The sequence below is a fragment of the Lepidochelys kempii genome, chromosome 2 (genome assembly GCF_965140285.1).
Source record: "Lepidochelys kempii isolate rLepKem1 chromosome 2, rLepKem1.hap1, whole genome shotgun sequence".
Lineage (NCBI taxonomy): Eukaryota > Metazoa > Chordata > Testudines > Cheloniidae > Lepidochelys > Lepidochelys kempii.
Genome location: NC_136381.1, coordinates 158,270,634 through 158,294,635, shown reverse-complemented (window position 1 = coordinate 158,294,635; position 24,002 = coordinate 158,270,634). Strand labels below are relative to the sequence as shown.

The 24,002-nt window shown below is 39.1% G+C and overlaps 1 protein-coding gene across 1 annotated transcript in view; it reads right to left on the bottom strand.

Annotated features, from left to right (window-relative positions):
* LOC140907199 (palmitoyltransferase ZDHHC11-like) overlaps positions 1–24,002 on the bottom strand; it is a 91,166-nt gene that overhangs the window by 17,572 nt on the left and 49,592 nt on the right. Inside the window, 6 exon segments of the mRNA XM_073332579.2 lie at positions 5,968–6,026; positions 9,143–9,264; positions 15,885–16,040; positions 17,511–17,635; positions 20,327–20,428; positions 21,392–21,570. Coding sequence (XP_073188680.2) covers positions 5,968–6,026; positions 9,143–9,264; positions 15,885–16,040; positions 17,511–17,635; positions 20,327–20,428; positions 21,392–21,570 — 743 coding nt within the window.

Sequence of the window (24,002 nt, the reverse complement as noted above, 5' to 3'; positions counted from 1 at the left end):
AAGCACAGAAAGCAAAAGCATCACTCTTGTTAACACAGTTATTCAACTGTCAATTTACGAGCCATGCCAAGGAGATACTATTTAATAAAAGTAAGAGTAGAACCAATTCAAGCAACCACGACGAGAAATTAAACTTAAAAGAAAAACTCCATGTAACAGAAGAGGAGGAAATAAATTTTGGCAAGACTAAAACTGAACAAAACATGTTGCAATTACTCTAATTACTTTAAAAAGTTATTTTAAAATTTACAATTAATAAGTGTGAACAAAAATAAGATTTTCCTCACATAGAGGGCCAGATCCTGGTGAAAACTTGCACCGGTCCATTGAAGTCTATGGAGTAATGCTAATTTACACCAGCTGAGGATCTGGCTTGTAGAAAAAATTATTTGCCACTAACCGCCACTGTATTTCATTGTTCATCAGGCTGAAAATTTGTGTTATTTTATCACTGATGATCTGTTCATTCAATTTAAAGTTACACAACACTTTCCTGAATTAACAAGGCTACCCTTGTAATGTTTTCAGAGTTATGAGAAAGCAGTCCTATAAAACCCGGGAACCAATTTAGTTTAGTGGAGTAGTTCAAGGTTAGTTTAAATCCCCGTGAGATAGAATGTGCTATGAGAATACCTGGTTTCACAGCATTCTGCTCTTACATGTACTTTTGCTGCTGGAGAACATTACATCAGAGTTAACATTATAAAACTGCAGTCCTCCTTCAGTGTTATTCTCTGTTGCTTAGCTATAGCTTCAGTCAATTAACAGTTCAAAGGCAGCCAATACAAAATATTTGGATTTTCATTAATACTTTCCAAGCCTTAAGACAAAGAAAACGCCTTAAAAACAAAGCTTTAAAATAGCAGTTAAGTTTGATATTGACATCAGTGACGCAGAGATTACACATGCCTAATTACAGAGCATGTTTGCGCACACACCTCTGAACACCAGGCTGTTAGATAATTCACATTGTTAATGGCCTATTAGTTTTAATTTTTACAAGCACCTGAAACAATAATTCTTCAAAATACTGACGTTATTTCATCCCCTAAGTATGCTGCTTCAGGTTTTGTTGCATCTTATCGTCGGAGAGTTAAATCAAGCCTACAGGAGTTATATTATTGGAGATTGTGGGTATATTTAGCATAGCACTGCAATAGTCAGGGCCAGTGGAAATTCAAGTGAATAAATGAAATCAAAACTTTGATTCTAGAATTTTTCCATATTTTTTCTGTTTTTAAATTAAATACAAGTTCCAATTCTTCTCTAAACACAGAGAGCTATCAAAGGGAAAATACCATAATTTGTAGAACTTTAAATCAGATGTTTACTCTATAAAAGCACTGAACAATTACAAACACAAACCAAAATCCTGTTATTTCTTTCTGGTGGGGCTTCCCTCTCTATCTATTATTGCACCACTAAAATCAACAACCAGCCATTCAGTTTGTGTCATCCATAGATGTGAAAATATCCACAAAGCACAGGTAAGCATTATTATCCCATTATTATTATCTCCTTTTACAGATGAGGAAACTTAAGAGCAGCGTGGTTAAGTGGCTTGCCCAAAGTCACACAGCAAGTTCATGACAGAGCTTGGAGTAAAACCTATGTCTCCTAGCACACAGTCCAGTGCTATATCAACGGGTCCATGCTACACTTAGAATATAAGCTATTCAGGGCAAGGACTCCTTATCCATTTGACAGCACCTTACAACTGTACAGAGATATAGGAATTTAAGAGACTGCAAACGCAGTTAATAAGATCTACCATTCTACTTCAAGCAGAAGATCCAATGATTTCAGCTCTGCATTTGAAAGCATGATAAAGGCAGAAGAGTCTGGAAACATATTTTTACATTCAGAGTGTTAAATTAATTCCTTTTACAACAACATTAAAAAAGAGAGAATAAGAGAACAGACATAGATGTTAAGTATTGTTGTATATGTTTTAATAGAAAAGATATTAATATAAATGTTAGGGCTCAGAATTTATAATTTATGGGTGAGTGCAGACTTGGCATTCATGGGTGAGTTTATTAATATAATGACTTAATGTTAGGTGGACGGACAATCAAACAAAAAGGAAAAGGGTATTCTGATCACTGAAAAAAGATGTTTCTAGTACAATCTATTTACAGGAAACATGAAGAAAAATTATAAATACCTGAATACTTCTTGGACACAGTTACTATAGGTCTCTGCAGGACAATCTAATAGAAAATGGGTGGCAATACTTTTTTCTAAACACTTCCCTTTTATTGTTTCAGCACAGCGCATAGATACAGAGAACAGATGTATTTTAATTAAGGGGTCCTTGAATGGTAAAACTTCTCAATTTAGCCAATGTATATGCTTTCTATCAAGGGCAAGCTTCTTTCTTTTTAAATCAATTTTTGGGAAAGAGCGATTATTCTAGAGGGGGTTTTAACAAGGTGTTTAATCCCACTTTGGATCAATCGAATATACACACAGGGCATTCAGGAGGAAAAACAAAAAGGCCTGGTGATTGAATAGAGCTTTGTTCTATGACCCCAGTTTAGAATTAAAAAGCTGGAATATTTCCAGAAATATATAGAAGAAAATGACAATGATGGTTATCAATTAAATGTTCTCTGGGATGCTGAAAGGTAATAATAAGGGGGATCCTTATAAATAAAGCATCAGACCTCTGAGAGCTCTTGAAGGAGAGAGTTTGGTTAAAGAACTTTCTGTTTTGGAAGGTAAACATAAGTCTACAGGATCTAAAAGAGTGTATAAAAAATAATTTCAATAAGAGGGAAGATTAACCTGTTACAAACAGGCAAGGATGAGCAAACACTTAAAAACATTAAACAAAATCATGATGAAAAGGACAATAAAGCTCATAGACTTTTAGCCAGAAAGTTAAAAAAGAAACAGGATAAATCAGCCATCCCTCTGATTAGAAATAAAAAGAGATTTAGTAACTGGCATAAAACAGATTTATGAAACATTTTCCACATTTTGCATGTTTCAGAACATCCAAATCCTGAACTTATAAAAAACATATTTGAGAAGTGTGAAACTACTTCAGCTCTTGGGGATGATGTGGCAGCTCTTGGTACGCAGATTGCTGCAGAGGAAGTTGAAGTTGTAATTAAGAATTTAAAATCCAATAAAACTCCAGGTTTCAATTGGTTTTCTGGGGAGTATTATACAGCTTTAAGTGTTGTTTAATGGCATATTGCAGGGGAATGAGATATCAGATTCATGGAAAGGGGCAAAGTCTGTCATTCCTAAAGAAGGAAATGATCTTACCAATTGTGCATCATACTGACCTATTTCTTTAATTCATGTGGATGCTAAAATTTATGCCAACGTACTAGCAAACAGATGGAGTCTCATCAGATATGTTCACTCTAACCAATTTGGGTCTGTTGGTGGCAGGCATCTATCTGATAATATCAGAAGAACTCTGAATTTGATCTATAATGTTAATTCTACCAGTTCTAATGTGCACGAATCTCTTTGGGTGCTGAGGAAGCCTTTGACTAGCTGGAGTGGGAGTAGTTCAGGCAGATTTTGGTAAGGTTTGGTTTTGGAAATCAGTTTTATAGGGGCACATTGGCCCTATATAATCATCCTCAAACGTCTGTTTTGGTTAATGGTCATCAATCCCCTCCTTTTAATTTGAAGAAGCTACAAGATAGGGGGGATAACCGGCAACCCTGATTGCTTTGGCAGTGGAGCCATTTGCAATGAATGTGAGAAACAGATTCCCGGTAAAGGGTATCGAAACGCCTTTTGGATTAGAACACAAAATAGCTTTGTATGCTGATGATGTCTTGCTATATTTGTAGGATCCAAAAACCTCATTAAAAATGACAAAACAACTGACTTTGGAATCTGGGCCGGTTGAGGATTCAGAATAAACTACAAGAAATCTGAAATGTCAATAATTCATATTTCTGAAAAGGTATAAAAACCCTATGTTCAGCGACATAACTTTGAATGGATAAAGAAATCTTTAAAATATTTAGGAATAAATACTATGGAAAAACATACAAATATTTTTAAGGCAAAATTACCCTCCAATATGGAATAAAATACTTGGAGGAATAGAACACATCTGAAATTTGAAATGTCCTTTCAAAGTTATTTTTGTTTCACTCTATCCCTGTCTGTATCCCTGACATGACATCAAAAACATGGCAGGATGTGCTATTAAAATCCATATGGAAAAAAAGAAAGAAAAAAGGGTGGTTCTGTATAAAGGTGTGTATAAGCTTACAAAATGGGGTGAAGTAGCTTTCCCTAATTTGGCTTATTATTATGCATCACAATTAAAAGATGTGATCAACTGGATTAATAACAGACCTTCCAAATAGTGGGTGAAACTTGAAGACTGGAGCCCAAATATAGCTATTCATAGTAATTCGTGGGTTAAAAAGAAACTTAGGTCACTAAGATAATAATTAAAAAATCACCCATTCATGCAGCTGACCATAGCAGCTTTGGACATTTTTTTTTTAATTTCTTGTTGCCAAGGGATTCTTCCTTAGCTACTTTAATTAATATTTCCTTGGAATAAATTCCTTATTATCAGAGTGATTATTCATTGTGAGTAAGAGCTAAGATTACTCAAAATCAAACAGCTGTTCCTGGGTCTTCAGCCAGGTTGTTTGAATATGAATCTGATCCTGAATATGTACAATGTTAATATTTTATTGTACGGTTGCCTTAATAAAAAGAGGGATGGTTTCTAGTTTCAGGCAAGCAAGATAAATCAGGAGTCATGGAAGAAACCAGTCTCAACTTGCCTTCTCTATTGCAAGAAGTCATTTACTCTAACCTGTGCACCCAGTGTGATCTGCCTCCCTCACTACTTGTACCAAATTCCTCCTCTAAACTGGGAACCACTAATGGGGAAGCTAGATTATATCAGGGAGGTCAGGCAGGAGAGAGGAGACTTGGGTTGAAATCCTGGCCCCAGTGAAGTCAATTGGAATTTTGACATGGATTTCAATAGAACCAAGATTTCACTATATGGTGTACGGAACGGGGAGATAAGGCCAACAGCAGATTGCAGAGAGCATGAAGAAGTCAATCACGTTGGGTGGGAAGAGTGCTAGGATAACAAATTGGTTTCTCATTTGGGAGAGAAAGGGAAAGGAAGATAGATTTTAAGCCCTCCAGCGAAGAGCTTTAGGGAGGAGTGTACTCTACTGGGCTTATCATCCTGGACAGCTACCCTTCTTCTATCTCTTCTGCCTCAGAAGTCCCTCTCTCATTGCCTGCCTTCTGACCAGCCTATCTTAGCAGACTGTCTGTGCTGAGCACAGTTCTAGACAGGAAAGCAGGGTGACAGCATTCCAAGAATGGAGACCACCATTTCCACTAAGTTCCCATTGTGGAGAAGTAAATTATGAGAAAAAGGGAAAAATCTGATTATTTCTTTTAAATGCAGCCATGCTTGAGATGTTATCAAAGCTGCATGTGAAGTCTGGAGTTGCCATGGACTCTAGGCTGTTAGATCTGAAGAGACAAAAAAGAGTTAGGCTCCCAGGACCACACGTTAAGAGGGGCCACTTTCCAATGCTTCCTTTTCAAATCTTGCAAGATGATTGTCTGAAAACGTCACAGAAAATTCAATTGTCCTCTAAGAAATTAATATGCTAAATTTTGGTGAAGCAATCTAATCTTTAAGGTATTTAAAAGAGGGATTTTACTCCTGAATTTCCTACAAATCACAGTGCTACCTTTACTATGAAGCTGCTACCACCACCTCCACGATTTGGCTTTATATGATACAAAGTCATTATTGCTAAATACTAATGATGAGTGTGGTATTACACCACACATGATCCCTGCCCCAGACATCACACACTGATTTGAATCGAACACCAATTTTTAAATTTTCAGATAAAAGTTGTTAACTGTAGTTATGCACAGCTAAGGTAGGCTTTAAACATGGATACATTCTATTTAATTTTGTATTTAACTTACCCAGATCGAGATGAAACTGAAACCTCACACTCCTTTTGTTGACTTGATAAAGACAAATCCTAAAAAAAAACCAAAAAACAAACAAACAAAACCCCCACCACCTGTTAGAATTTTGTGCCTCTAGACAGTCTCTAGACAATATTTTTGAAAGGTTTATATTACTTTGAGCAAATGAGGTAAAACAAATATTTATATAATGCTATTAAAATACATTTTTAAAATAGTACACTAATTTATTAAACAAATAAACAAACTCTTTACTTGTTGAATAAGTCTCATTCTATGGGTGGGCAAAAATCTCCTGTTTTAATATCATTGATCTTATTTATCCAGCACTCAACAATATGTTAGGTATCTCTCTCACACACACACTCACACACACACACACACACACACACACACACACACACACACACACACACACAGAGTCTGTGCCCCCAAAAGCTTACAATCTAAAGGTCAGAAACCACATTACACAGAAGAAAACAAGAAATGGGAAGATTAGAGGAAAGCAGGAGGAATGGGTGTCAACATTTTTACAGTAGGTTATGCATTCTTCTTCTTCTTCTTAAGATTGTAGATGTTGAGGTTTCATTTTAAATGTTCATTGGATCAAATGTTCAAAGCAATACTTGTACCTGAAAGTCAGAGCACACAACATATAGTGGCTCTTTGAATATAAAGATGACTATTAAAGAAAATAGTTATTATGATGGACAACAGCATTTGCCATTTTTAAGACCAACAGAAAAGGCATTCTTTCCCACATGCTTCACTGATCTAGATAACCAATCTGGGGCACCAGGTTAGTCTCTCATTTGCACGGATGTTATTTATTAGGAGGTCAATATGCTGGTGTTCTTCAACATGAATACATTATTAGACAATTCACAGTCAGCTGCAAGATTTTGCTTTCTGGTGTTGTTGATGTTACAGTGTTGCCACTTACGATTTTAAACAGAAGTCTTATGATATTTGGAGCTTTTCTTAAATCTCCAGCTCTTGGACTCAAGTGATTGCACAAGTCAGCTTTCATTTAAGGGAAAAAAAAAGTTGGAAATGTGTAGCCCTCAGGATTGGGAAGGAAAGCTTGAAAACATGAACCTGAAGAGCTCAAAAACTGGAAGGCAAATAAAAAGAACTCCACTTTCAAAACAAAACAAAATAGAATGCTCAGAATTTTAAAGCCAATTTCATACATTTTGGGGGCATGAATCAAGACTTCTGAATGCTAGGAGGTGGCAATATTGATGAGACAGAGTTTTAGGTTAAACTGCAGACATTCCTCATATCTTTTATAATGTTTGCCTTGTTTGCTTTCCTAGCTTCAGCTCAGAATATTGGCATTCTGTAGCCCTTCAGGTGCTAACTATTAACAATTTTTAAATGTGGACACAAAGCCGAAGTCTAATCATATGACCTCAGTGTTCATGGTCTTTCTTTGCTTCAGCACCTCAACATTGGTGATTTTGCACTGCCACTTAGCATATGCACTCTGGTGCTGGTGAAACTTGTCAGGAGGACATACTGAAAGAAAACACGCCCAGAATGTATATCCATATAAACGGGTGGTGAAGGCAACAGTCCAGTACACCATCAGCTTGTTTTTTTAATTTAAACCCATGCTGGATCCAAATTGTTTTTTGCAGGTGTTTTTAGGTCCATGGTTTAAGGTCCATCTTTCAATATGAAATAGCACTTAGTTGTCTTAGTCCAGCATTTATCAAGCTACCTACAGTAAAACAATTTGCTGGAAAAAAAATTCCCTTATCAGCATTGTGGCTGACTTGGTGAAAACTTTTCCTGAGCTCATAGAATATCAGAGTTGGAAAGAACCTCAGGAGGTCAGCTAGTCCAAGCCCCTGCTCAAAGCAGGGCCAATCCCCAACTAAATCTTCCCAGCCAGGGCTTTGTCAAGCCTGACCTTAAAAACCTTTAAGGAAGGAGATTCTACCACCTCCCCAGGTAACCCATTCCAGTGAAAACGTTTTTCCTAATATCCAACCTAAACCTCCCCCCACTGCAACTTCAGACCATTACTCCACGTTCTGTCATCTGCCACCACTGAGAACAGCCTAGATCCATCCTCTTTTGAACCCCCTTTCAGGTAGTTGAAAGCAGCTATCAAATCCCCCCTCATTCTTCTCTTCTGCAGACTAAATAATCCCAGTTCCCTCAGCCTCTCTTCATAAGTCATGTGTTCCAGCTCCCTAATAATTTCTGTTGCCCTCTGCTGGACTTTTTCCAATTTTTCCACATCCTTCTTGTAGTGTGGGGCCCAAAACTAGACACAGTACTCCAGATGAGGACTCACCAGTGTCGAATAGAGGGAAACAATCACGTCCCTCGATCTGCTGGCAATGCTCCTACTTATACAGCCCAAAATACTGTTAGCTTTCTTGGCAACAAGGGCACACTGTTGATTTATATCCACCTTCTCGTCCACTGTAACCCCTAGGTCCTTTTCTGCAGAACTGCTCCCTAGCCGCTCGGTCCCTAGTCTGTAGCAATGCATGGGATTCTTCTGTCCTAAGTGCAGGACTCTGCACTTGTCCTTGTTGAACCTCATCAGATTTCTTTTGGCCCAATCCTCTCATTTGTCTAGGTCCCTCTGTATCCTATCCCTATCCTCCAGCATATCTACCACTCCTCCCAGTTTAGTGTCATCTGCAAACTTGCTGAGGGTGCAGTCCACACCATCCTCCAGATCATTAATGAAGATATTGAACAAAACCGGCCCCAGGACCAACCCTTGGGGCACTCAACAGGTAGTGATCAATGGCTCCATGTCTAGTTGGCAGCCAGTATCAAGTGGAGTCCAATGATCTAGCCAGCTTTCTATCCATGTTATAGTCCATTTATCCAGCCCATACTTCTTCAACTTGCTGGCAACAATACTGTGGGAGACCGTATCAAAAGCTTTGCTAAAGTCAAGGAATAACAGGTCCACTGCTTTCCCCGCATCCATAGAGCCAGTTATCTCATCACAGAAGGCAATTAGATTAGTCAGGCATGACTTGCCCTTGGTGAATCCATCTGTTAGCTATCAAAGAATCCTTCCTTCTCAGGTGATAGAATCCCTAGATTTCTGGCACACCATATCAATTTCCAACACTAACTTTGCAGAACTCACAGGCACCAGAAAGAAGATGAATTTCTGGATGCAAGGTCCTACCTGTAGGGGATCCATTCTGACAGATGTATTTTCTGTCACTTCCACATCACTTTCTGGGTCCCTGGTATTCTGTGTGCGTCGCTGCTCTGTGATATAGTCAAAAGTACTCAGCTTCTTACCCACTGTTTACAACAAAGAACACAAACTACAATTTAATTTAAACTTATCCCATGTAGCTATGCAATTTACAGCACAAAAAACTAGCACCACATTTTAAATATATGGGATTATCCAACCTCTCTACACCACCTGAATCAAGGACCCACAATGTGTATTTCTTTTTTTCTGCATTTATATTTAGCACACTTGAAAGGCTGTGAAGTGGTCATTTTGTTTCATCTCTATCATCAATAGCATCTAATCATCGTAGCACTTGGTAGAATTATATTTCCTTATGAATATTCTATTGTGATAAACTTCAGCTTCATCAATCATCATCATGTGGGAATTGGCATTAGAAACTGTAAATCAACACACTTATAATGATATAACAGTGGAGAAGTGTCCCTGACATGTTCCATAGCGTGATTTGGCTGCAACCAGTTGTTACTGGCAGAATGACAGACAAGTTTTCAAGAGGCTGCACTAATACAATGTTCAGAGCACAGGAAGTCCTGAAAAGATTAAAAGAAATTTTAGGTGCTCACAAAGAGAGAAACACAGAGTTAAAAAGCTTCCATCTAAGCTTTGAATAGCAAGTAGAGCTGTTCAAACTGAGCTATTTCATTCTGGCCATGTCTATGTGTGAAAGTTCTCTTCAATTTCAATCCATGCTGATGGAAACTTAAGTTTCACTTTGGAATTTCCAGTTAGAAAGAACCCAGTATCACTAAGTACTTCTCCACACAAAGCATTGTCAACCTGTGGAACTCATTGCCAGGGGATGTTATGAAGATCAAAAGTATAACTGGGTTAAAAGAAGAATTAGATAAGTTCATGGAGGAAAGATCCATCAGTAGCTATCAGCCAAATTAGTCAGAGATGAAAACCCATGCTCTGAGTGTCCCTAAGCCTCTGACTGCCAGTTCCTGGGATGACAGGGAATGGATCACTCAATAATTGCCCATAACTGTTCATTCCCTCTGAAGCATCTGGCATTGGCCCCTATTGGAAGATAGGATGCTGGGCTAGATGTACTATTGCTCTGACCCAGTAAGGCCATTCTTGTGTTCTTAAATAAAATGCACTCAGAATGGCCAAGTTTCAACCCTGAAAGCATGCCAAAAGTCTGTGCAATTTTGATACAAGCTTAACATTTACCCCAATTGATTGTTAATCTTAGCAACTCTGCCTACATATATGATTGGTATTCAAGATGGTGATGGAACATGAAACCAGATGAGATTCATGTGGTTTTACACTTCAATAAAACTTTCTTTTGCCAATTTCTACCATCAAGTCTCACACAGTAACCGAATACTGGTACATTTCCACAAGAACAAGGAAAACGTAATGGATCATGAGTCTGATTTCTTTTTCTCATCCCTTGTCTCTGATCAATACATTTTGAAATGAATACAGTTAAGGAAAAACAAGTGATTTAACTTTTTACATCTGCTTGCTGTACCAGTAGTTCTAGCAGATTTGGAAGAAAACCAAGCCACAAATTTCTTGCTCCCCCATTCCTAATCAACAGCAACAACAGGCCAAGTAGCCTGAAGACAAGAGGAAAAAAATCCCTGATACCTTTTTAAGAAAGTTCTTTCACCATTTCCTGTAGCAGATTCTGTGCAGGCTGAAGCATTGCTCTAGAGAAATAGGCTGTGTACACAGGCACCCCTGAAAATTTTTCCCAATGTACACACATCAAACCCTGTGGGGCCATGCCCACTGCAGCTGATGGCCCCAGCACCTTGCCTGCCCAGTCTGTACCATCATCAGCCCTTGCCTTCTAGCCCGGCCCACCCAACTGCAGTGTTACTCCCCATCTTGAGAGAGGATGCAGGCTGTTGGAAGTGGGGCAAGGACGGGCAGGCCCCTGGGGTCGGGGGGAAGCCCTGGTGAGGAGGAGTAACATTGGCTGTTCCACTGCTCCCGGATCCTTCATCACGACAGAGGGGCTGTGAGGCCAGAATTGAGTGGCATTGCGACCCACACCCCTATGCATGGAGATCACAACACCATTCATACAGTTTTGGTTCCACTACCCCCTTGTCACAACAGAGACCTGGTGGGGCCAAACCTGAATGGGCAGTGGGTCAGCCAGTGTTGCTCCTCCTTTTCACTACCAGAGGTATGCACGATTGCAGGCCCCACTGCATGGGTACCTGGAGCATGGGACCAGACATCATGAAACCCCTCTTTTTTTCCCTGTACCAAAGTTCTGTTTGTGTCAGGTCTGGGTGACCTCATTATCCTTAAAATGGACATTTCTACACAAGGATTTTCAGCAAGTACCTTTGCATTCCTTCTGGAAAGCAAGTACAACTGACTTGGTTAGTCTGTTTGGTAGTTCCCACCCCTGGACAATCCCTGTGCTTGACTTGTGGATGAACTGGAAGTGGTTGTAAAGATCTGCAGGAGCTTGATAGGAAATTACTGGGTAATTCTGCCAGGTGTTTGTTTGTTTTTTAAACCAGAGTATTTTCCTTTTTCCTGCACTTGCGGAATTCCTGAGGCCATTTTCACCGTTCCCTGTTGTCACTCTGTTGTTTTCTTTGAGCACCTCACAGCCAACTCAGCTGCCCTTGAGTCTAAGCCATGAGCCCAGTGCAGCTCTCCCTGGCTCCATGTCGGGGTCCCGGGAGGAGAGACATATGTGGGGGAACAGTTGAAGAAGCAGCCCCACATTTGTCCCCTAACTTTGGGAGCAGAAAAAGAGGAGCTGTGGCAGAGTTTAAATGTGTGTCCAGTTCTGGGATGTTTGAAGGCCCAGAACAGGCTGCCCTGCAGCAAGGAAAAGAGCCTCTCTGGGGGGCATGAGGTTCAGGTGACTCAGGAGGGGGCTTCCTGGCTTGGAAACATGCTGCCCACAAAAGCAGGAGTTAGAGCCATAAACCTGTTAATACCCTGCCCAGCTACAGGAGTCCTCTCCCATGAGTGACTCCAGGCCCATTTTTCTTTATTTCGGGGCACTGTGTAGCTTTCGATCCCTGCTTGAGAGAGAAATAGACCTGTGGTGAACAAGCAAGCCCCACATATAGAGGGATGACACCACCAAAAGCGTTCATTGTATTGTCTCCACCTACTGGCTGGGAGGTACTATTCCCAAACATTTGCATTGATTGACCAAGAATCAGCAAACTTCCCTCTAATCATAGCCTGGCTAAGAAAAGTAGATATAAATGCAAGTATACAACAGTGTAATCTTAAGTTGCACTAAAATATAAATGTTTTTTTCTTTGTCAATGCCTTTTACATATACTAGTTTATTCTTTTTGGGTGCATTGCAACAATTAAGTGCACATATCTCAGTGCTTCAAAACGTTAGAGTGGAATTATGTAGTCTCAGTAGCAATTCCATAGTTAAGGTGTTAAGACTTTTTCATAAAGCTAAATTTTATACCATCTGTCCTCTAACATCCATCAGAAAGTGTCTTTCCACTTGAATTTTTGTATGGTTGATGTCCTGACAGAGAAGAAGCATGTACTCTAAAGCTAGAGATGGACTATGGCCATTTAAGATCTGAAACCTCCAAAAATCACTAGTATTTCATTTTGCATAAAGTTTAACTTATTTGCCATCTCACATAAACAAATAAAAACAACAACGTTAACCTACAAATTCCAAATGTGTTGCATTTACTAATCCTTAAGGAGAGTTAGCAAACAAGGTTCTATTAAAAACTTTGCTGGGAAGTTAACTGAATACTGTGTGCACTGTAGGGAAAAACATTCCAAGTGCTTCAGAAATTCTTCACAAAAATTATAGCTTTCATCAAGAACCATGCATAGTTTTGAGCATCATAAGAACTTTTATGCATGGATAGACATTTATGACTAGATCATAAGCTACAGTGACAAATCCTGTATTGCAGAGAGTTCTATTTGATGACACAATAAGTCACTTCCATCTCTTCTACAAAGGAGAACTGACATGAAAAAATGAATCATAGCATTAGGTTTGCATTTATAGCAAGTGATTTCAAAGGGTGATTGTGGGAACGTACTATACATTTCCCAATTTTCAAACGTTTGTTTGGAATTCAGATGTTCTAAAAAATGTATGTTAAAATAAATAAATCTTTATTTACCAGCTTTACTAAATTAAAGGTTTTCTGGGAATAGAAGTTTTGTGGCTATTAAATTCAAAGAATATTTGCAATGGTGTGAATATCGTGGATATTTAATTATATCCTCCAACCTACCTACACAGTCCAAACAGTTAATTTTCAAGAGGTATGTGAATATCTGTTTCAACAGGTATGGATAATTTTTAAACGTATCATGCTTTGCCAAAGCAATCAAAGGATGATTAAAAAAATATTATAAAAGTCAAAGTCTGATTTGTTGAGTAGTCGCATGACTATGGCAAAACATTGTCAAGAAGCACATTTGAAAAGGTCAAACACCTTGGTAATAATTATTTTAGTACTACCCCATACTCTGGACTTTAAAAAGAAAAACATGAAGAAAGCTAGGCTACCAGTGAAGTACTCTGGTACCTTTAATCTGATCAAATACAGTAAGAAGGGAAGAGAGTCACCGTAAAAAGCATAGAATGCTGTGGATTTCAATAAAGAGGCACCCATGTCACTGGTAATTAATCAATCGGTTTCCTTCGTGAAAAACAAGAAACACTCAAAAGCTCCCAATTTTTTTTTACTTAGGTAAAAATATCTACACAGAGGAAAAACATTACAATTAAAGTATGGAATGCAGCTTTGCAAAGCACGCTGTATAAGAGAACCTTTTAATGTTTAGTGTACTTCTTGACATGCCAATATCTAGAATGCTTTTCCAGCTCAGATATTTCATGGTGGTAAAAATGTCTTTGCTCTGGAAAAGGAAAGATTTGAAGCTGGTTGTGTTTACACCAGGGGTGAGATTCTGTGCTATGCCTCAAAAAGAGGTGCGGCACAAAACTTGCAGTCCAGGGTGAAGGTAGGCTGTGGTGGCATTAAAAGCCACCTTTGTGCCCTTCCAATCTGGGCAGATACAGGGTCTGGAGAAGCCCCTGGGGTAGTTAGATGGGCCCCCTTGGCTCTCTGAAGTTTAACAGCAACGTCCCTGGTCTGCCTTCTGGGCCACAGTGGTGCTTGGAATTTCTGCAATTCAGTGTGTCGTGGCCCCACCCCCAGCTCATTCCCCATGCCAGGGCTTGCAAAAGGGTCCTTGGAAGATGGATTCCTAGCTCTCTTTTGTAGTGTCTCCTCTGGGAGAATTCTCCCCCAGCTGGAACCAGGGCTTTTAGGGCTCCTTTGTGCCACTCCAGTCCTTTTACCTGGCATAAGCAGGCTGGTTCTTCTCACCCCACATACTTGCAAAAACAGAAAGCACAACTGGCAAGATCAATTGGCCATATGATCAAGATCAAAACGCCATTACATCTTATATATCACTTCAACTGAAGTGCATTTGTGGAAGTGAGGCAGGAAGAGGTGATGATCAGGAGAGGGGTGGAAAGAGGGAGAAATAACCATAAAGTGAAACAAAAGCAGCAGAGAGGCCAACTAGGCAGGCTCAATTCATAAGTTTTGAAATTACATGTACTTCATATTATTTTGAAAACTAGTTAGGAAAACATATTTGAAAACAAAAAGTATAAATATTTTAAATGGAACTTAAAATGTATTTATTTGGTAACTGCAAGACGATGCATTAAGTGATGCACTGGCACTGAATATACTCTAGATGTTCTCCTCTACTCCAGTAGCATATAAAAACTTTCAACTTCACTGTACCTAAAAACATACGTTGGATGCATTTGCATTTTATCGTTAATGAACTGCTATGCATATCCACCAAAGCAGTGGACAATTAAAAATGAAACAAACAAATATTAAAGGAAATATTCTTCCAACACTTCTGAATGTCTGTATGTCAAACAACATGCAAATAAGAATCAAGTTCTTCTCTTTGGAAAACTGAAAAGTTGAAGGGACACAAGATTACAAATATTGGTCCGTATTGACCAAAGGAAGATACTGAAAGATAGTTAGCTACGCGAAAAGTATATATTTGTAGATTAATAGATTTTTAAGGCCAGCAGGGATTATGATTATCTAGTCACAAACTATCGAATTTCACCCCATAATTCATGCATCAAGCCCAGAACTTCTCATTGAACTATCATATCTTTAGGAAAGACACATAAACTTGATTTTAAAATGCCAAATAAAGAGAATCTTTGATCCCTCTTTAGACCCTCTAAAAGTAAACCCTTTAAAAGGAAGCAGAATTATTTCTTTCCATTTATAGGAAGAGTATACATTTCATTTTGTATGCAGGATTTTCCACAGGGGTGATGTTCACTCTTTGATAATTAAGCTAATTCAAATAATCAGTCTTCGTCTTTTTCTGTTATTGGTACATTTTCTGGCCAAACTGCATTTGTGCATGCAAAATGTAACGTATTATTGGGGACATAGTTGCCCAACACTTTTTGTTATAACTCTCTGTTATCAGTTGCTTATCACCAATGAGCTTTGGCCACTGAGGCTGAAGTTTTCCATACTTGGGTTTATAGATATTTAAAACAAATTAAAAAGATGGAACCTTTATAGTTGTTGATCGCAACAGACTGAGAAGGATGTTCCTGAAACAATCATTGCCCACCTGCTTATCGAGAAATATTACATACAGAGGTAAAGATGAAATATCAACAAGTGTCCCAGTAGCAGGAGCGATGCAATTCCCAGGAGCACAGTGATCACCGCTATAGTCAGGATTCCAGCTGCTGCAGTCTCCGCAGGAGCAACAGGAAGAAAGGCCAACCATGTGTTGTTTCCAATGACTCCTACCAGGGCAAAGTAAAGGGGGAAAATAAAACACTTCATCCTTCTGGTAATGGAAATAGGAAAAACCAAGTTACCCACAGTCTCTCCTACAGCTCAAGTAACTGTCCCTTAACAACTGGGCTTTTTGACGGTTCTTTGCACAAGGCTATTCACCTCTTATTTGTTTTGATTTAAAAAACTTTCTAAAACAGAACCAGAAGGATAAATAGACTTCCTAGCTCTGTTTACTGGGACTACTCATGGGTCCTCAAAAACTGAAGATTGGGGAGTGCGGGAGTGTAACAGACTGGGGGTAAAATTTTCGAAAGCAAGTAAGTGAATCAGGAGCCTAAGTCTACTTGACAGTCAATGGGACGTATGAGGCTAAGTACTTCATCACTTTTGAAAAATGGTACTTAGAGGTGCTTTTAAAAATTTTACCCTAAAGCACTGTCCCAACATTTCTGGAGATCTGGATTCACATCTTGATTCAGGTCACAAATCCAGTGGTTTGAGCCAAACCCAGCTCACAAAGCACTGGCTAACCATGGCACAATTACTTTCTGCTCAAATTGAATCTCAGAAATGGAATGGTAGGAAGGTATTACAGATCAGGATCAAGGTATAGCTAGAAGACTTATACAGGGAAGCTTTGCATCACACACATCTGGTTCCAGCAAACCCTCACTTGAATGAGTTTCAGATAGACTTATACTTCTCCCCCATCCACCCAACTAATTTCTGGAAGTCTAGAAGTCATACATCTCTCTAAATCTACTAAACATGTGGTAAATCATTTAAAATCGCCTTGTGTTTAAATCTCCATTTCCAGTGTTATGGAAGACAGAAAAATTGATATAAATATCTTTTTTAGATATTATGTATTTAAGAGTATTTCTCATAGAGCTAGAAACAAAATTTAGATTAGGCCAGTGGAATATCTGAGTAATTTAAGGGTATTTAAAAGCACTTTTACATTCTCTTTCTACATATCTACATGTCTACTCCTAAGACATGTGTGCAATAAAATTCCTCTAGTTGAACGTGAAGACAGTTTAAATGCATATGCTTTACACAGTAAGTTAGTTGACTACATAGGCAAAACACAGCAGCCACTGTGGGACCCAGAAGTCCATCATATACAGGGACTTGTTTTATTAAAGAACCAGGTCAGGAATATGGTGGTCTGTACATAGGGGTTATATTTCCTAATCTTGGGAAAAGGTATGAAATCTTTAACTTTCACCAAGAAAACCATAAGAGAGAGGCAGAAAAGAACTCACTTTAATTTCTCATCTAAAGAATGACCATCTTTAACATCCCCGTACCCTCCCAGCACTGCACTAGCGTCAACCAACAACCTTCTGACCAAGAAGTCCTATTGACATCTTCTTTCAATGAAGTTTATACATAACTGGATCTCTGGGAGCGTACCATTAGATAAACTACGTCAAAAGTACACAATATATTTTAAGTCAGTGGAAAAATACTTTCAAACTGAGGTGCTGTGCGTAGTTGTGCTGGATTCACAAAGTACTGGATGAAGACATAAAGGATCACCAGTATCAGGAGGAAGACACCAAGTACAGCAGAGGCAACAGCATTGAAGAAAAACCTATGTACATAAGAGAAACAAAACACTATACTCAGAGGATGACCAGGCATGCAGCTTCACAGAAATGAAGCTTTTGTGAACTTCCACTAATTTAAAAGAACAGTATTTGTTTATTTATAAAATATCTTTCAAGTAAAAAATACAAGAATGAAATTATATCAATCTCAGTTAAAATACTTCATTCACATCCCCAAACACACCCACCCCCACACAAATGAACACTTAACTCCCTCCACTCCTCACAGGCCATCCTCTCAAGCAAAAGCCTGTGTAACCTTATGCCTTTAGGCATCTACTGAAGGTAAAATAAATAATTGGGCTCTGTTGGTCCAGTGGTATGAGTTTCAGTATCTTTGGCTGCTCACCAAACATAGCCTGCCTCCAGCACCCAGATGTTTAAACCCGACAGCTCGTGTTTCTCAAATAAACTTAAGCCAATGGAATAGAAGAGGCAAATTTGTAAATTAGCCAAGAAGGAACCAAACAACATGGGACTTCCATAGATGAAAACAGACAGACAATCTGGGTTGTACCATGATAAGGGAACCAAGGTTCACCAGTGCTGTCAATTGTAACTTCAGTGGCTGTGATGGAAGAGAAGAAAACTTTTTTGTCTCCATTACAGCCATTGCATAAAACTTCAAAAGTGATTTATGATATGATCAATCAGATTTAGAGCTTGGTTTCTGTCACCAGCACTTAGCCTTCTGCTCTTCTCTTTCCATTACCTTTATCACAGGCTGCCTGAAGAAAAGGTTGACCTGTGAGGAAGGTGCAAAGCTGGGGGTATTAGAACTCTACTGACAGTAGAGGACAAATAAATCAGTGTCTAACCGGACCACTGAAAGAATAGCACACATGCATTGACATTGAATATTCTCCCTTAAAGAGCTCTGAAACCCTACTGGGCCACCTGTCTTTGTGGTTAAGCAAATAAAATGGTTCCACTGTACCAGAGAGAGCAAAGGGTAAGCCCTGATGCCAAACCAAAATGAGAACATTGACCACCCCCAACCCCTTCAAATCAGAGATAAAATCCAAAGCAAGCTAGCTTTAAATTTAGTGCCAAAACCCATAAGGGAGTGCCCCATGGATGTCATGGTACAATATGACATCTAAGGTCACTCCTGAAGTATCATCCACATTTGCAGTGGAATCACCCAGAAGAATAAGCCTCTGACTCCAACACACGGTTGTGGTACTTGGTCACAGCTACACTCTAAATCCCTTATCCATCCACTACTGTCCAATAAACCGTAATCTGTCTCAATAGGGTATATTCCCCCAGAGTATTTTATAATGGCAACAAGACTTTTTTCCACCCAATGACTCCCAGGCCATCTACAACACACCTGTTACATCATGGGATTGGAAGCTTATACCCCAGAGCCATTTGCTACTAGCCAGGGTAATGGGACAAGGTCAAAAGATTGTTCCACTCACCGACCAAATTAAAATAAATCCCTCTAAACATAGCCCCCATTCATCTCTCTAACATACACCAAAGAACCTCACCTACTTGTCATTTTCTAGAGTCTGTTTTGAACTGTGGCAAAACAAAGAACCACTCGAGTTACTGTGGCTTTACTACAAAATATAGATTTCAGTCATTTCCCACTCACACTCCTTTTGCTACTCTTCTGTTCAAACAATTCATCTTTTTCTTTTCCATTCAGCTTGTGGCATTTTAAATGTGAAGAAGAATTTACACAATTTTCACCATAAATCATATTCAGGGGCTGAAGTAGCTCACATTTTGTTCTACTCTTTTTGTAAGTGCTCACATATATATCTTTATATATCCATAGAGTAGGTAGCAGGATCTCACTCTAGACCTTCTTTCCTCATGACCAATGATGGGCTACTTTAAAATGGTGGGCTACTTTACAAACTGAAGACTGGCATGTAGAATTCAAAAACAAGGGGGATTTGGTAAAATAAATATCACATGGGTTTGCTTAGGTCTATTTTACCTTCCTTACAAGATATTAACTAGAATATTTCATGCCTAAGTATATTGTATGCATTTCTTTTCTTCACTCTGTTCTATGTAGTATAAAATCCAATAAAAGAAAAAAGGAAATTAATTTCTTTACTGTATTGTTTTTGGACTGATGCTGCAAATTTGAATAAAAATGAAATGCCTATAGTACAACAAAAGATATTTTTAAAAGCACAAGTTTTATTAATTACAGGATAACAACAATACACTTAGTACAGATCAAACAATACCGGCTAAGGACACTTATTTAATTCAAAGATCAAGGCCTGCAAGATAAGAATTAACTCTCAAATTGGTAGGGGAACATATATCTGCCATAGCTATTGTGACTAGAGATAGTGGTCAAGCAACTTCATGGCTAACACATAGATTGGTACAGTGGACTTATTAGAAACAACTGCAAACACAGTAAAAACTAGATGTTTCTGGGCCATATGGAGGAGGAATGGGATATATTTAAAACTGATTTCCCAGGGAGGAGTCATTCACTTGACTTCATTTTTCCACCATTGAATAAAAGGCTGCTGACATAGGAATGCTCCCTCCAAATCAGCCAATCTCTACCTAGCAGTTAAATGTCCTCAAAGGGGGGTGGGGAGGTGGAAAAAGCATCTGGTTCATTACACTTAGCTTCCATTGATTTCTCATGGACAAATCAATATTATCAAAGCTAGCCCGTATTGGCTTACCAGTAATTTCTGCCTCCCACACAGTTATTGAGCCACTTACAGTGGTGATCGAAGTCCGCAATGCACTTATTACAGGCACTACAGTGTTTGGCTTTTGGCCCTCTAAAAACAAAAAGATATAAATAAAATGGAATAAGAATTAGTCAGCAAAATAGGCCACACTTATGGAGACATGGGTAGTCTCCAACAGACAGATGTCTTGTAACAGGTTTATATATTACCCCCAAAAAACAAAGAAATCACAAGCAGTCCAAGACCACATAGCCCTTCCCATCCCCCACAATTCCTCACCCCCTCGGCATTCTAATCAGGATTTCTCTGGCTGTCCTTCTACATGGCCTGTGCACCAGCAAGGAGAGAGAGTCTCCCTGCTCTCAGTTTGTGTCTGATACCCCAGGATCCCTTGGCGGGTGGGAGGAGCGACTGCAGATAAAGTCCCAGTAAGGCTATGTCTACACTATGTCTTATGTTGGCATAAATGATGTCGCTCATAAGGGGGTGAAGAAATAATCTTCTCTCCCCTCCTGCCCACCCCCCCCCCCCCAGCAACGTAAATTACACCTATTTAAGCGTTGGTGTGGACAGCATTATGTTGGCCGGAGAGTTTCACAGGGATGGCAAAAAGCACACCCCAGGGCAACCCTCCTGCCAAATTTCAAGTCCCTGCTCTGAAAGGACAGGCCCTCAGCAAAAAAGTTTTTGAGAATTTTTTTTTTTCTAAAAAACATGGACAGCACAATTCTCAGAAACAGACGAATCATGTTAGCTGAAACATTAAAATCACCCTGGAGCAAACCTCTGGTATGGAAAATTTCAGCCTGAAAGGTGAAGTCTGTGAAAGTTAAAAGCAATTGAAAATAGGATCTTATAAGGGAATTGTCAGGCAACTTCAACTATAGATGGTGCAAATTCAAAGCCACAAATTTCTTACTAACAGGTCAGTTTCTCTCCAATCTGGCCAGCAGGAAAATGACTTCACAACAGCAAAGAAAAATATAAAACATCTCTGGATTTAAAGAAAAACAATCCAGATCTTTTTGATATGTTTTTACTGCATAAACTTACACGTCAACTTCACAGAGATAACAGTGCTGGTTCTGAATGACATGCTTGTGCTTGCCTCTGTCAAAGACTGGCATGGGGCTGCTGTAGTTTTTCTTGGCCAGCACATTATGATCTGCTGGGTCAATGGTGATAGCAACAAGGTGAGCAACTAAGTGATGCACAAAAAGGACACCGATCACCTGCGTTATTGTTAGTTAAGGAGAAATTAAGTTTTGAGGATAAAGAAAACACGCAAAGATGAAGATCTAGGACGTACCCCTTTCAAAAGCTTTTGCCCAACACGTGTTCCTGTGCCATTTTAAGGACTCCCCCGCCCCCCTTATTCAGTGGTTGTATTTTTGAAGACAAAGGAAGGATAAACTGCACTATGACTTGTAAAATGGAAGAAATGTAGGTCTAACTTCCATGGCCTATGTTCCTTCTCTCCCTCGCCTCCCCGTTGCCGGTACGCATTTTCAATATTACAAATTATTAAAATGCATTTCAGTTTTACTTTACCTTAACAGAAGGGACAACTACCTTCCCCCCTCTGCGCCCCCCCTCCCCGCCACAGTTTTAACTAATAAGTGGCATGCCACAGTATCAGAAGAGTTAGAAACAGAAACCACCAGGTTTATCTACTAAGGGAGTTCAAATCCCCCTGACAATACAGGATTGTTCTTGGCAGCGCATTTTTTGGTGTTCCGTCCGGGCTATTTTTGTAAGTCCCATGGCACTGGGGCCACCATTACGTCCTTTGAGAAACTATTCTACAGCCGCATAAAGCACATCTTCAGATTCTTTCCCCTAATTCAGTGTAATTTTGCCTCTGACCATTTCTATTCCTTGCCTATGAGTTGTGACAGATGCCTGTAATTACTGCCTAATATTTACAAATAGGCACTCCTTCAGACTTCAACATGAAGAAGTCCTCTGGACTTAACAGGGAACTAACTAACAAGGTTCTATTCAAGTTACTCTTGAAACCTTTTTAGACTCAATTCACCCCCTCCCAAGATAAAAGCCACAGAGGAAATCTTGGGAGAAAACACCAAGAGGATTTCAATACATTGCCCTGATAGGAATCATATTTTACCCACACTCCAAGGTTACCAACTTTCAATTTGATCACTAGTCTTGTGATATTTGTTTTTTTCCTTAAAGTCTCAGCTCCTGGAACCAGTTAATTAAGTGGGACTTTAGGAGAATGGGTTGGAAGCCACAAACCACAGACTATGGGACATGAACTGGCAGTCAGTAACTTACTGTTACCCCTTTCCTGAGAGGTAGTCATACCAGGCTTTGGAGTTACTTGTTAGAAATGAAGTTAGTGACAAAGATTCAGGGTATTTCTTATTCCCATTTATTTATTTACAAATGTTCACACAAGTCATGTTTACCTGGCATAGAGCAAACAGTTCCAAGAAGTTCAATTGCAAAAAAACCAAGTCAAACTATCGCCTGCAAAGCAGCTCCCTTTCTAACCCTTGATTGATCTGTGTCCCACTTTCCGCATACTGTCTTTTCCACATCTCCCTACACTCTCACCTGGTGAGCTTGTCATCCCCAAATCACATGGCATGACCACTAAAATTCCAAATACAGAGCATGAACACTCAGTCTCACCTGAACTAGCTAACCACTTTGTCTAGCTGCTTTGCAACATAAGAAAGTAGTTCAACTATAACCAGCTCCCCAAGTATTCCAACCTCTTGCTACAGAAGTTAATTGTGCAATCACTAAGTACTAACACAATAGCAAGAGGCAAATGGATTATCTTTTCGCACTGGCTGATTCTAGTGATGATTACCTCCCCACCCACACAATCCAAAAAAAAAAAAGTCAAGACGCCCCACCCTTGGGCACCACACAGTTAATAGATTATTTTGTGATAGGCTTAAGTCATAGAGAGAGTCATCAAACTGCTGCAGTTTAGTAAACGAGCAGAATTCATTTATGAAACATTGAGAGCAGCTGCCACACCATGTTTTTGTTTTGTTACCATGGTAGCAATTACCAATACTTTTGAAGAGAATGAACACTGTGACATGACAGAGAAGGACAATGGGAAGGTGTGTTTTCTTGACCAGAGCAGGAAGTCTCATTGTGTGCCCCAAAGCAATAATTTCCTACATTGTTTAAAGTAGAATTCTTCTCTATTAGAAACAGAACAAGCACTGTATCACAGTGCTAGATCTGATTCAAGAGTAAACAAAGCCCAGAGAGCTAGAAAAGAAGTTACAAGACTTTGCCTCTTCACAAGTCTGCACTACAGTTTCAACTTGGAGAACAGAAGATAAGGAAACTCAGTGTAATACAGAACATTTTTTGGTATGATACAGAACAAAAAATTTTCCTGGATATAATATTTCTAACAGAGCACTAATTTGGGTTAAATCTTCTTTCAAAGTTTTAAATCTTAGTCTCTGAGGCTGTCTCATAGGCAACATCAGGATATATTACATGACTTTTTTAAAGTTATTTTGAAAATGATATAGTCACAGACAAACAACCAGCAGAATTCTAAGGTGTCCCTGGCCTGTAAGTCTTCCTGCCTCAAGAAGGAGATAATGAAAAGCCTTTGTGTATGCATAACTTGATCAATTTTTCACCCAGCAGTTCTTTAAATAGT